Source organism: Oreochromis niloticus, linkage group LG14 (genome assembly GCF_001858045.2).
Source record: "Oreochromis niloticus isolate F11D_XX linkage group LG14, O_niloticus_UMD_NMBU, whole genome shotgun sequence".
NCBI lineage: Eukaryota > Metazoa > Chordata > Actinopteri > Cichliformes > Cichlidae > Oreochromis > Oreochromis niloticus.
Genome location: NC_031979.2, coordinates 12703528 through 12718724, shown reverse-complemented (window position 1 = coordinate 12718724; position 15197 = coordinate 12703528). Strand labels below are relative to the sequence as shown.

At 39.6% G+C, this 15197-nt stretch overlaps 1 protein-coding gene across 2 annotated transcripts; it reads left to right on the top strand.

Annotated features, from left to right (window-relative positions):
* The first annotated feature begins 1923 nt into the window (after positions 1-1923).
* Positions 1924-15107, top strand: daw1 (dynein assembly factor with WDR repeat domains 1). 2 transcript variants are annotated; one of them, XM_005474481.4, is made up of 13 exons: positions 1924-2044; positions 2312-2384; positions 2979-3123; positions 3846-3904; positions 3993-4115; positions 4243-4342; positions 4890-4973; positions 6017-6123; positions 6265-6367; positions 6796-6910; positions 7147-7223; positions 13097-13259; positions 13452-15107. In XM_005474481.4, the coding sequence occupies exons 1-13, from the start codon at positions 2005-2007 to the stop codon at positions 13484-13486; spliced, it is 1224 nt and encodes a 407-aa protein (XP_005474538.1). In that variant the 5' UTR covers positions 1924-2004; the 3' UTR covers positions 13487-15107. The 2 variants fall into 2 exon arrangements, with proteins under 2 accessions (XP_005474538.1, XP_003441669.1); XM_003441621.5 differs by having other exon boundaries at positions 4866-4973.
* The last annotated feature ends 90 nt before the right edge of the window (positions 15108-15197 follow it).

The following is a 15197-nucleotide window of genomic DNA, read 5'->3' as shown; positions in this document are numbered from 1 at the left end:
CTCCTTCCTGATTTCCGTTTTTTTGTATGTTTATTACACTGAAATGTTTCAGACCATCACACAAATTTACATATGAATGCCACCAGAAATACATTTAAACACAAAATGCTGTTTCGAAATGAAAGTGTTTATTATTAAGGGGGGGAAAAAATCCAAACCTACATGGCCCCTGTGTGAAAAAGTGATTGCGCCCTACGCCTAATAACTGGTTGGGCCACCCTTAGCAACAACAGCTGCAATCAAGTGTTTGTGATAACTGTCAATGAGTTACAGTGCTGTGGAGGAATTTTGGCCCACTCATCTATTTGACATGGAGAAAGCTGCTTTCTGGTATGCGCCACAGTTCATGAACAAACTACAGTATATAATAAACTTTGGAACTCATTAATCTATGGAGCCCCTCTGATGACATGGTCCAAAAAATAAATAAATTGTGGCCACAAAATACTACTTCGTGCCCTCGAAATAGTATAATGTGCCCACGAAATACTTATTTGTGGCCACGAAATACTATTTCGAGGGCACGAAATAGGTATAACGTGCGCACGAAATGCTAATTCGTGGGCACGAATTGGGTATAACGTGGTAACGAATTACGCATTTGTGGCAACGAAATGGATAACGTGCGCACATCATATTGATACAATTCCTGGACAGCTGTGTAGAGACATAAGCATAAGAGTAGGCTAAACCTATACACCATGGACAGAGACAGTATGATTGAGTTTTATTTTAGGCTGGGAATGAGCTACAAATGCATTTTGAAAAGCCTGGCAATGCAAGGAACCATTATTACGGAGAGACATTTAAACAGGATATTGAGAGCCCAGTTGCTTTACAGATGTAAGTACGACCTGGACACCGGGATTGATTTTATTGTCAACCAACTGCAAGGGACTGGGAAGGATCACGGTTATCGGTCAAGTGTTTCGTGCCCACAAATTAGCATTTCGTGCGCACGTTATACCTATTTCGTGCCCTCGAAATAGTATTTCGTGGCCACAAATAAGTATTTCGTGGGCACGTTATACCCATTTCGTGCCCACGAAGTAGTATTTTGTGGCCATAATTCATTTATTTTTTGGACCATGTCATCAGAGGGGCTCCGTATTAATCAGTTTGGAAAATTGGGAAATTTTGCTTATTTATTTATTAATGGATTTAGTAAATGAAAAAAAAAAAGTAAATGAAAAAGGGATCGTCTCCCAAAAAGGTGTTTTACGGCATTCACCAAAAACTGATTGCTGGTGTCGTAAATGACTTGTTAGCTCATGATCTGACAAACATACCTGAAACATATGTCTTATTAGTGATAAGTCATTTTGATCAGGAAAGAGCATTCTTGTCACAGGGTAAAAGCTGCAATTTTTAGTTTAGCTTTAATTAACTATAAAAACCTTGCATCACAGTTATGTCCACATCATTTATGCTTAAAAAGGACTTAATTGATTATAAAGTAGGACCAATAACACAGAGTCTTGAAAAACTGTTAACTGAAAAACAGGTTATTTCTTTATTTTATATGTAAACCTTTCGTTAATCTAGTTTACTAAAGTGTATTAGAGCAAATATATTAGGCATTGAAAAAAAGCGATCGTCTGCCAAAAAAGGGATTTCCGGTATTTGCCAAAAAGTGACTACCCGTGTTTAAACTGCTGTACATGACTTGTTGGCCTATAATAAGTGAAACATATGTCAAAAGTAATCGTCATGGATGATATCGACTCATCTTGAGCAACAAACAACATTCCCGTCACAAGGTAGAATTTTAGAAGTGACTCTTATATATACTTTAACATATATATATATATATATATATATATATATATTTAAAACCCACACACATAGAAACTGGAAATCAGTTTTTGGCAGACCAACACTTTTTGGTACAACACCGGGCCTTTAAGGCTTGTATTAGGCATGCGCGGTAAGCGCACGCGAGTCCGGTCGCCATAACAACGGTTTGTTTCTATGTGATGTGATAGGACCTTATTAGAAGACAGAATGAAACTCAAGCGATTTCTCCTCAGATATTATCCGCCAGGTAATACAAGTTATGTTTGTAGTCCTATCTAAAATGTTGCTTCTCATGGAGGTCATATGACTGTGCTTAACCTTCATATTAAATCGTTATGGCCTCAAGTTTGTCTGACATTAGCTAGTTAGCTAACGCTTTTCAAACTCAAATCGGGAGAAGGGTTAGATAGATTGTCATTATAAGACATAACAGGTTAAGTTAAGTAGAACACAGGTGTTGTAATGTAAACCACTCTTTAATTCTTTTATTTTTCATTTTTTTTTATGCTGTCAGGTATAATCCTTGAATACGAGAAAGGAGGATTTCTGAGGACCAAATCAATAGATCTTTTGGATTTGACTCCAGAGTGCGTGAGTTGTACCTGTTAGGATCTGTGTGTGTGTGTGTGTTTGTGATCTCAGCACTGAAGATAATGTCAATAACCAAACTGTTACAACCTACGGTTACATTACCACTAAAAAACGACTTTCTGCAGCCTAAAACCCAATTTAAAAACACTTTGTAGCCATGTTGCATTTATTATGAAGTTGGACTGTGGAGGAGTTATAATTCCTTAATGTGGCACTACATTAGACTAGACATTTCTTTTAAATGATCCATTTACTTTGGGAATAATCATTAATCATTTCAGCTCTTACTGGCAGTCACAAGGGTGTAAATCTAACAACACGGGGAGTGATATTTTCACACATATTAAACATACTTTGGTGAAATTGTAGAGCAAATGTAATCTTTGTTAAGCTGTATTTGTTATCCTAAACCCCTTTTCTGTTTCCATTTTCTTTCCTTTTTCTGTTCCTAATGTCTTGGTTGTTTATTTGTTTTTTTTGTTTGTTTGGGTTTTGGTTTTTTTTTTTTTTTTACATTTTTTCTCTCTTTTGCCATCAAGCTACCTAAAATTACAAAAAGACTTATCACATGTTATGTTTTAATATTGTAGAACAAATCCAGATGAGTTGGTGGAAGAAATCAGACAATCAGAGCCTCTGGTCACAAAGGCTCAGAGTGATCAGGTCAAACAGCTGGTTATTCGACTTCAGAAGAAGCAGACCCAGCAGGACCATCACAGGTTCTGTTTCTCCAAGGTCAGACACAAGACAGCAGTAAATAAATCAACATGTAGACATGACGCTTACAAGGAACGTAATTCCTGCTGGTGAAGACATTTATCTATTTCCATCACATTGTTGAAAGTTATTTGGTGCTCCTTGTAACCTTGATTTTAATGAAAGCATGGTTTTATGAACTAAAGTCTATTTTGTCTGTGAAACATGGCACACGTGTTGCTTATTGAGTTATGATATTAATGCTTTTATTCCACACAGACTGTTGGAACAGTAACATTTTTGCAGCATGAATAAACGGGCACAATCCATTAGCTCAGCGATTAGCAGATGCTATTTACACATGTGGAGTTTGATTTGTGAAATTAGCAGTCAGTGTTTTAGAGAGGCACTAGAGAGCAGCAGTGATCGGGTTACTAAGTCGCTAGTGCTTCATGTGCATGTATTAGGGGAGTTAAATGGCAGTCAGGGTTAGTTGCATTGCTGGAGATCAGAGGTTATTGAATTTATTTTGCCTGCATCTAAAAATTGGGAGATCTTTCTGTTCTTAATGAGAGCAGAAAATTATTCCACCAGTGGTGGGCCAGGAGGAAGAAGCCTTCTCATTACATTATAGTCAAATGAATTATACATACAGAAATTACATGGGTAATTTTAAAGATGAATGTAGTCAATAACTACTGTATATTGCCTTGGAAATTGGAATTTTCAGACCAGTTTCAATGTCCCTTTTTTTTTTGCAGGAGCTCAAGGCACACATACTGCCACTGACAAATGTTGCCTTTGATAAATCTGGGTCAAGGTGAGTTTTTAACACTGAGTAACCTGCCACTTTATTGTTTAGGAGAAATTACAGTTTGTGCAATTCCCCCTTTTCTCTCACACTGCAGGTTTATAACTGGGAGTTACGACAGGACATGTAGAGTCTGGGACACAGCCTCAGGCACAGAGCTGCACGTGCTAGAGGGTCACAGAAACGTGGTGTATGCAATTGCATTCAACAACCCTTATGGGTAATGAGCTGTTTCAGGAAAACTTTTAGAACACGGGAGCTCTGCGTTGCTCAATTTAAGATTCACATGAGTGTTTCATCTTAAAAATGAATGTTTCCTTGCTTTATTTTCTCTTTATTAAACTTAGAGACAAGATTGCGACTGGCTCTTTTGATAAGACCTGCAAACTGTGGTGTGCCGAGACTGGCAAATGTTTTCATACTTATCGGGGACACACGGGAGAAATAGTATGTATAAATATTTGTTTTAAATGAATTTCATTTGTGTTAGTTTTTGGTTGATTGCTGATTCATATTCTAAACACAAATCAGTATTTAAGCTACGTGAGCATTTAAACTACAAGGTTCTACTATGGTATTGTGTTTAGTACTTTAACAGGACCTATTATTTTAATTACTGTCTACATTCTTATTCTTGGACTCATAGTAGCTTTGCATGATTTACAAGTAATCTTCATTTATCTAGGACTGAGCCTTGGGCAGCTTGTTTCATATTTTACTCCCATTAAGTCCATCTGCGCTCTAATTGAACTTTTTTTCTGATTGGCTGTGATTGACACACAAACAAGAGGTTGGGTTGGGCTGCTGTAAGCATATGCCTGAGATGACCATATTCAGTAAATTGCCATATAGAGCCAAGAATAGAAACAACTGTTTTAAATTGAGAGTTTAGAGCAGTTCATATGCCATATGATATTCAGCTTTGCTACAGAATACAATACAATACAACCTAAGTAAAAAATTTTTGTAGGTGTGTCTTGCATTCAACCCCCAGAGTACGCTGGTGGCCACAAGCAGTATGGACACCACTGCCAAGCTGTGGGATGTGGAGAGTGGGGAGGAAGTGGCCACACTGACTGTGAGATACCTTTTCTTCAAACTCTGTCCAATTGCTTTTCTTGCTCTTCTTATCCTGGTGTTGTGACCCACATTCATTCATTAATGATGATTCATTAACTTTTTAGTCACTTGTGAAAGTGACATGAATGCTGTCAAGTGCTGTTGATGACCAACATTTTTAGCAGTTCTTACATTCACGAATGATCTGATAGGAATGTGACTAACTCTTTAAGAAGGCACTGATAGCCCTCTCTAAGGGGAGTAGTGAGACCTCTTTAATGTGCAGACTGCACGTGGGTTCATAGTGTGACTTGCTGAATCTGTCTCAGCAAGGAGCAACTGTCTGCCCCTCTCAATTCACTTAGCTTCTCACACCATGAAGAATCAGTCATGCAGTCAACTGAGTGTAGATTCTTTAATCTATGTTCTTTTTTTTTTAGTTAACTTCAATTTTATAAATCTACCGGTAAGGCTAACCTGTGTATTTATGTTAACAAATTCAGGAGACTATAATGTGGGGGGCTCACACTAGCTATGACACCATTTAGTTGCCAGACTGCACACGCCTTTGAAAACATTAAACATTATGCACAAAATACCTCAAATGAGCCCTAAAAAGTAAAATAAATGAGGGACAGGTGATTAAAGTGGGTGCAAGCCACCACTTGTGAATTGGACCACACTTACCTTCAAACTCATTCTGATCTTAAATACACACTTCTAAAGTTTGGTGGCTGTACTTTGCACGGTTGGGACAAATCCGTCCAAGGACAGTAAGACATAAACACCTGCCAAAGTACTTAAAGCTGCCTTTGATGTAGTTTCTTCTAGGACAACAGCCCCATTTTTCTGCAGGGACACACACACACACACACACACACACACACACACACACACACACACACACACAAGGTGAAAATAATCAGCTGTATAAGCCACACTGTTGTGGTTGGTAAATGTTTGCATTTTATGATGCACTTTTTCATCCATAATGTGAGCGGCTGTGAGGGAGAAACGAAATAAGACAGTGAGAGATAATGCCATCTCTTATATTCTTTTCAGGGTCACACCGCAGAGGTCCTCTCGCTGTGCTTTAACACAGTGGGCAGTCAACTTGTCACCGGTTCCTTCGACCACACAGTCGCTATATGGGATGTTGCTTCAGGAAGGTCAGAAGTTATCAATATTATGCATCGATTTGTGCGTGTGTCATCATTTATACTTCACAGAGAATGTAACACTTATCGATTCTGCCTTACAAAGCTGTGAGACTGATTAATTGCTGTTCATTCCCTTGTTTTTTCCCCTAGACGGGTCCACACGCTCATTGGTCACATGGGAGAAATAAGCAATGTTCAGTTTAACTGGGATTGCTCCTTGATTGTTACTGGTTCCATGGATAAAACCTGCAAAGTAAGCTATCATTAACCCCAAATAACTTTTTTTTTGTTGCCAAAATCTCTTGTGAGAGGCTGAAAACATGTCTGTTTGTATTTACCATCTCGGGTGTTTGAGATGGATGTCTCGTAGCATTTGTATTTGCTCGCTTCAATTTCCCACTCTCTCACAAACTCCTGTCTCTAAGGTCTATGGAGAAAAATTAAATCCTAATTCCTTAATTACACCAAGATGAGTCACGCTCACAAGTGAGAATTATCCACCTCGCTGCGTTCCTCTGAGGGAGCTGGCCATAATAAAGCCACTTTAGAGTTTAATGCTACATTCACACATGCATACTTCATGAGTTTGGTGCTTCCACGAATGCATGCTCCAGTTATGTAATTCGCTCCTTTGTGCATGTATAATTCTGTGTTTTTTGACATGTGTAAATGTGTTCACAGGTTTGGGAGACTGTCAGTGGGAAGTGTGTTGCCACCCTCACTGGACACAAAGAAGAGGTGTTGGATGTGTGTTTTGATTTAAGTGGTCAACTCATTGCTACTGCCTCAGCTGATGGTGAGACAACACTTCAGTCAAAAGATTACATTACGAGTAAAACTGTACTAGCACGGTATTACAAACGTACCCTAAATATACTACTTGTGCAGAATTTAAGATTGCATCCATTTCTGCAAATACCTAAGCTTTATTGGTTGTATAAATTTGGATTTTCCATAACAAAAGCAACATTTTTATAAGTTTGTAAGCTGTGCCTGTGTGCTCAGAACTCTCTCTCTTCCTGAAACTCTCAGGGACAGCAAGAGTGTTCAGTACAGCAACACATCAGTGTCTTGCAACCTTAGAAGGCCATGAGGGCGATATCTCCAAGGTAAGTTGATGAACCCAAACTTTCTATTCTAAAAGAACAATTTATGTTATGGCTATTTTTTGTCATCTATTTATCTGTAATTAAATGAAAAAGCATAACTGTGTTGCTCAAGCACTCTTCTCAACTTTATGAGTATTAACTATTATTTTACCTTAAAGTGTAACCCTGCCCCTTGGTACACCTTACTAATATCAGGTTGTTGCTGTTGACAAAGCTGGGTTAAAGTGAGCTTAGGCATGTTTTGGCATTTTAATTGATGCATTGTTACTAAGGATGCCGAAGTTTGCCATACCCCATACCATTATACCACCGGCAGCCTGAACCTTTGATTCAGGGGTCAGGCTGCTTTCATGTTGTTTTCACCAAATTCTGACCCTACCGTCTGAACGTTGCAGCAGAAATAAGATAAGATGAGATAAGATAAGATAAGATAAGATAAGATAAGATAAGATAAGATAAGATGACCTTTATTAGTCCCACACGTGGGAAATTTGTTTTGTCACAGCAGGAAGTGGACAGTGCAAAAGTTATTAAGCAAAAATTAGAATACAATAAGAATAAATACAGTACACAACTGTACAGAATAGAATAAAATAAAATACTATATACAGTAGAATAAAATAGAATAAAATATACAATAAGATAAAAATAGAATACAAATGCTATATACAACTGAGTAAAAATACAACGATGCCAGAAAAGATTATTGCACTTAGTGTTATTGCACATGTGTGGATGTGTGTGTTTGATCAGTTGAAGTCTTTGTTGTGGAGTCTGACAGCAGTGGGGAGGAAAGACCTGCGAAATCTCTCCGTCCCACACCGTGGGTGCCGCAGCCTGCCACTGAAGGAGCTGCTCAGTGCTCTCAGAGTCTCCTGCATGGGGTGGGAGATGTTGTCCAACAGTGATGACAGCTTAGCCACCATTCTCCTGTCACTCACCACCTCCACTGGGTCCAGAGGGCATCCTAGAACAGAGCTGGCCCTTCGGATCAGCCTGTTCAGTCTCTTCCTGTTCCCAGCAGAGATGTTGCCGCCCCAGCAGACCACACCGTAAAAGATGGCTGAGGCCACCACAGAGTCATAGAAGGTCTGACCTGAGTCTCCACAGCAGGTACAGCCTGCTCTGCCCTTTCCTGTAGAGGGCGTCTGAGTTATGAGTCCAGTCCAGTTTGTTGTTCAGATGAACACCAAGGTACCTGTAGCTGTCCACAGTCTCATTGTCCATACCTTGGATGTTCAGTGGTTGCAGTGGAGGATGTTTGTGCCTGCGGAAGTCTACCACCAGCTCCTTGGTTTTACTGGCATTGATCTGGAGGTAGTTCAGCTGGCACCAGTCCACAAAGTCTTGAGTCAGTCCTCTGTACTCCTTGTCGTCCCCATCAGTGATGAGGCCGACTATTGCAGAGTCATCAGAGAACTTCTGCAGGAAGCACTGGGTGGAGTTGTGGGAGAAGTCTGCAGTGTAGATGGTGAAGAGGAACGGAGCCAGAACCGTTCCCTGTGGGGCCCCCGTACTGCAGACGACCCTGTCCGACACACAGCCCTGAGTCCTCACATACTGTGGTTGGTCGGTGAGGTAGTCCAAAATCCAGGTAGTGAGGTGATGGTCCACTCCAGAGTTCTCCAGCTTGTCCTTCAGAACCGAGGGAAGAATAGTGTTGAAGGCACTGGAGAAATCAAAGAACATGATTCTCACAGTGCTCCCAGCGGTCTCCAGGTGAGCGAGGGAACGATGTAGGAGGTGAATTGAGACTCATCAGACCATGCAATATTTTTCCAATCTTCTGTTGTCCAATTTTACTGAGTGCCTTTGAATTGTAGCCTCAATTTCCTGTTCTTAGCTGACAGGAGTGGCTCACAGTGTGGCCTTTTGCAGCTGTATTGACGTCTTGTGTGTTCAGATATGCTCTTCTACATATTTTGGTTCTAAGGAATGGTTGTTTGAGTTATTGTTGCCTTCTTGTCAGCTTGAAGGAGTCTGGTCATTCTCCTCTGATCTCTTACATCAACAAAGTATTTTCACCCAGAGAACTGTCGATCACTGGATATTTTCTCTTTTTTAGGCCACCCTATGGTTGTAGGTACATTTCAGTAGACAGTGGTTACACCGGCCCATCTGACACCAACAAACATTCCACGCTCAGCGACACTAAAACCACCTTTCTTCCTAATTCTGATTCTCAATTTGAGGTCTTTTCAACCATGTCTATGTGCCTAATGCGTGCCTAAATGCACTGCTGTGATGCCGTGTGATTGGGCGATTACTTATTTGTAGCTATTAATGAGAGTAGCTATTATAGTTAAAGAGCACAGATGTGAGACTGATATGTTTTTAAAGTTACTGATTTCATAGCAAACTTTTACCAATTTGTGTGTCTTATGTTTGAAACCATTCAGAAAATGATCTCAGTATTCGTGTGGCAAATGTAGTAATAAAAATAAGAACTATTAAGTATTCTATAACCAGGGCCACAACCACAACTTTGTGCATGCGTCATGCAGCTAGCAGCTGTGAGTAAACTTGTGATTTTTGTGTAATATTAACTCAGACCACAGTTTTCCTCGCCAGTGCTTCAAACAGGTCATTTTTTAAAATTACCTAGTTAACATGTGACAGAGTGTGATGCTGAAATGGTGGGACAGAACTCGAAGCTTCAGGATGTTTTGAGTTATCGCCAGAAATCAGTGAGCACGGTTCTAACCCTGATTAACATGGCCTGCTAGTAGTAACGCAAGCACATACACGCGAATACTCTGGCATGGGGCACTGCTGTCTGACCCTGCACTGACCTTGTTCTTTATTTGGAGCGATATCACCCACTTAATATTTGTCAAGTGCGATGCTCTGCACGAGTGTGGGTTTTCCACAGGTTCTGGCTCAGAGGGCTTCTCTGTATGCATTTGCTAAAACACATTAGACAGCCAGTAATAAATAGGCTGGATGGAAGATGATTCCAGGGGATTATGACACTAATCTCTCCCTAACAGGACACCAGTCATCCTCCTGTCCATGCTTCTTAACCATTTTCTTCCCCATGTTTTTCTCCTTCTATTTCAGTATCTCACTCAGTAAGCTTTTAATTTTATTTTTATTACATCTCAGTCACTCCTGTAGTAAATTCACTTTGTTACCCTTTTGTTCGTGAATAATAATATATTATAAATGATGGAATGCTAATTAAATGACTAGTTCTAAAGGTCTAAAGATATTTTTTTCTTTGTGGAAGATGGTATAGATCAGCAGTCCCCAACCGTGGACCGGTTTATGTCCGACAGAATTTTCACGGAACGGCCTTTAAGGTGTTGCGGATAAATACAACAAAATAAAACCAGAAGATTTATCCATAACACACAGGAGAAGACCCAGGGAAACCGAGTTAATGAGAAAAACGATGAAAAAATAACGATAAAAACCAATAAAAATCCTGAAAACCATAACTTTCACACTCAAGCCTCAACTCTCGCAGCACGGTACCAAACGACTCATGGACCCGGGACGTTGGGGACCGCTGGTATAGATAGCTTCTCGTAACAGGAAATGTGTTTTCAAACTAAGCATTAAGAGGAAACTTTCCTATTCTGGACGTTCCATTTGCTTTATTCTTGCCCTTAATTCAAATCAAAATAACAACCTAATGGAAAAAATCAGTGTTTGATTAAATTTGTAGAGCCCATTTACAGCAAGCTCCAAACTTTCACTGAAAAAATCCATATGGTGTAGGAAGTAGCATTTTTGCAGGTCCTTGTTGAAATGTGTTTTAGAATGAACTTTTACCTTAAAGTTAGCCTCTACAGCTAACCAACAAAAATGGTTCTCTTAGTTTTGAGTCATTCTTAAGATACAAACAAGATGTGATTGGTTAGGCCAATGTAACCTCGTGACCATGCAAGAGAGACGATATTGAGTAATGGCAGATTAAACTAATGCTTTAGCCTAGTTAATCCTTCCTCCATTTTATATATACAGTTATATAAAAAAGAAAGTTCACTTGCTTTCAGTCTGGTAAAAATAATCTCAGATTAACAAGAACACATGACGTATTACATGGTGTCATTATTTATTTAACACAGCGGTGTCCAAACCCAGGCCTCGAGGGCCGGTGTCCTGCAGGTTTTAGATGTGTCCTTGATCCAACACAGCTGAGTTAAATGGCTAAATTACCTCCTCAACATGTCTTGAAGTTCTCCAGAGGCCTGGGAATGAACTAATCATTTGATTCAGGTGTGTAGACTCAGGGTGAGATCTAAAACCTGCAGGACACCGGCCCTCGAGGCCTGGAGTTGGCCAAGCCTGATTTAACATAAAACTAAGCCAAATGTAAAAGAAGTGTGTGAAACGCTAAGAACACCCTTGTTGCTTCAATAGGGGTTAAGAGGACAAGTAACTGCTAACTGCTGCAAATCAAATGCATTTATTGATCATCAGCATCAGTTAGCATGCTAAATGTTAAAGTTCATAACAGCATAAAGAGAAAAAGACTGAACAAGTTTGGCTTGTTTGGGAGGGTGCCTGGAGAAAGCGTGTTCTCTCTAAAAAGAACCACATGACACCTGCAGCAATATCCTTTGGACAGACGAGACCACAGTGGAGATGTTTGTCCACAATGCAGTGTTTGTGAGGATATTTCCAAAACTGCGAAATAGAAAATGTATATTGACACAAACACCTCATACAAACTGTCAAGCACAGCGGTGGAAGGGTTATTGGTTTAGTCTTAGTTTGCAGCTGCAGGTCCTGGGCAGCTTGGAGTCACTGAGGTGCCCGTGACGTTTTCTGTATACCAAAATATTCTAGAGCCAAATACGAGGCTTGGATTAAATTATGTCTTGAAGCGGGACAGTGATTCTAAACAGACCAGCAAATGTACAACAGAATGGCTGAAAAGGTAAAGAGTCAGGGTGTTGCGATTGCCCGGTTTAAGTCGAGAACTCAAACTGATTAAAATGCTGTGACTGGAGCTTAAGAGAGCTGTACACATGAATGAATGCCCACAAACCTAAGTGATCAGTTTAGCTACTTAGTATTTTTATTATTGAGGTATTGGTTCTATTGCTAGTTAGCTAACATAAACTAATGTAACAAAACAACCCTGTGACGTCTTGTTCTGTACTGGCACAACATTTGACCTTAAAAACACTTATTTCTTAAATCCAGCTTCTCACACAGTGACATTAGACCAGCGCCCCACGATGTAATTTAGCCTTTCTGCACATACTGTTTCATGTCCACTTTAATATGCAGTATGCAACTGAGACACTCATCAGCCTTGTTTATTTTTTATCTCATTCCTGTACTCTTTTTGATCTTTTTCTCTTCGCTGTCCATTTTAATACATCAACCTTCCATTTTGGCACCTGTCATAGCTTCCACCCACACACACACCCCACCCACACCTCAGTCTTCTATCCTTGCCAGCTTCTTCTCTAGACAGTTTCCATTTCCTGTCTGGGGGTCTCTCGTTGGCGCTGAGTTTAGAATTTTAATAAAAAACATACTTTACTTTCATGGCCATCTAGGGCCAACTTCATTTAATCATCCCTTCCTTTACCTCACTGTTAGGATATAAAACCACTCAGGGAATGATAAACCCAGACTATAATACAATCAGTTTCAGCCATGATTTTCATAACGCTCCTCTATCATCTCAGAGTAGTTCCACTGGTGCCTTTATCCTCCTTAAGCATCTTAAGTTGAATGACCTCAATGGAGTAATGCTACTGATATGGTAAAATTAGTCTAGACTCACCCATTTCCACCCCTCGTGTCATTTCCACTTTCTCTGGCATAATCTCTTATTCAGCAACTTTGTTGCAAATGTAGCACACCCCTCTGAAAAAGGCTAACTGTCCTGGCTCTGCCTCTCTTGGTAGATCTGTTTCAGCCCTCAGGGCACCAGAGTCCTGACTGCCAGCTCAGACAAGACAGCTCGGCTGTGGGATGCTCACTCTGGAGTCTGCTTACAAGTCCTGGAGGGGCACACAGACGAGATCTTTTCCTGTGTCTTCAACTACGAGGGCGACACGATCATTACAGGTACATAGAATCGACACAGAAAACACACATAAACCCCATCTGACCACCGTACACTGATAAAATGTAGCTGTAGGAGGCGAATATACTCTTCATCACAAGCAGTCACAAATGCTTAATTGCAGTTTTTAGATGAAAAGTGTGCCGCTGTGTCCTTCTGTGCAGCTATCCATTTGTATTTGTGCTTCCCTGCAGGCAGCAAGGATAACACATGCCGGATCTGGTACTGAACATTACCCCAACCTACCAGAGGCTCAGGAGGGCATTTACATGAACACAACAATCAAATTGTGTTTGCCAAATATCGTCCACTTTGTGTCTGCTCAATTGTGGACTACTGTAAAAGAAAAACACACACAAAAAAAATCACAAACTCCTGCTCAGTTTGGTCTTTGACTTCTGTGTGAAGTTAATGTGGTCCTAGAAATCAACAGAAGCTTGGAATCTCTGCTCAGATGTCATCAGAAGGAGTCAAATTCTTCAATTTCAAAAACTGCTCATGTTTTGTTCAAGCAATAATTGACATTATAGGAAATAGATGGATTAACTGTACATCATATAGTACCATGCAAAAGTCTTGAGCCACCACTTATTTATTTGTATTTTGCTATGAAAATATTAAACTAAGTGATGATTCCTGGAAGCGTGAAAATAAAGTATAGAAGCAAAAACAGTTTGTACAATTCTAATAATTTTAGAAGTCAATATTTAAATTCGCTTTGTTATCATTTCTTCAAGTAGTTGTCTTTAAATTGCCTCAGACTTTATGACACACTGCACACTGTGCTGAGAAAGGACACGTTTTCGGTTAATAGCTCTTTGTGAATGACGTTGTTGGCACAAGCATACTTTTTTATTTCTGTCAAACTGTGCAATTCTTGGCATCTTTGATGGATTCAATTAAAGAAATGGAAACAAATGAGTGGTTTTGCAAAAGGCTGCTGCTAACAAAGTGCCTGTAGGTACAATTTAAAATGAGTTCTTTCGTGAGTTGTCTGTTATGTGTAGCCACATAAAATCCATTAAATTAGATGCTGTTTTTAAACTTATTATTTATAGGTCACTGTTAAGTGGCTTAATGTACAAAAACATCTGAAAATGTTCAGATATAAGGACTGAACTGAAAATAAGTGAAAAAGCAGCCAATGTCTAAAGAAAAGCTTAAAAAGAACTTCAGAAAGTCTTAAAAACTTTTTCTCGACCACTTGAAAAATGACAAATTAGTAAAGTCTGGGTTATTGATAGAAAAAAAATAAAGAAATGAGGGGTGGCTTTAGACTTCTGCTAAGTATTGTTTTGTAACTAGCTACATAACTTGTGTCATACCCCAACAACAGCAATTGTAAACATTTTTCCATCTACCTCCTAAAAACATTGTGTTGGCGCATGCACAGAAATCTGTGACAAGCTTATTTATGGTTTTCAGGTAACTTCACATCGTTATAGGAGCGCCAACCTGATGAGAAATTCCTTTGCTTCCCACCACTATTTTTTGCTATACAACATGCTGAATGAGTGTGTGACTCTGTTCACAGTGACAAATCACACAGCAGTGCTTGCAAAGACCCTTCCACACCAGTGCAACGTAAAAATCACATACATTCCTCCTTGTCCACACTAAGGTTGTTAGTCAAGTAATTTAAACTGACGTTGGAAAAAAGCTCTGATTAGATTTATGTCATGTTACATTGTGTACACCCAACTAACATATTACTAACCTGTCAACTACTGCTCCACAGTGTTGACTGTAGTGACCCTGAAACCTCTAAATACTGTTGGGTAGCTGCCTACCATTAGTTAATTAGCACTCACCTTTGACAATAAAGAATTTCTTGTTCTTCATCACTCAAACTGCAGATTTATTGTCCGACCCAGACTGAAAATACATTGACTATCCTTTTGTAGTCTGTGTGACTGAAATTCTCTGTATTGACATATGGA

Excerpts from the sequence above, each read along its gene's own strand:
- daw1 (XM_003441621.5), top strand. The coding sequence starts at position 2,005 with ATGAAACTCAAGCGATTTCTCCTCAGATATTATCCGCCAG. Across the intron at positions 2,385-2,978 it reads CTTTTGGATTTGACTCCAGA|AACAAATCCAGATGAGTTGG; the intron begins GTGCGTGAGTTG and ends TTAATATTGTAG. Across the intron at positions 13,260-13,451 it reads GGGCGACACGATCATTACAG|GCAGCAAGGATAACACATGC; the intron begins GTACATAGAATC and ends GCTTCCCTGCAG.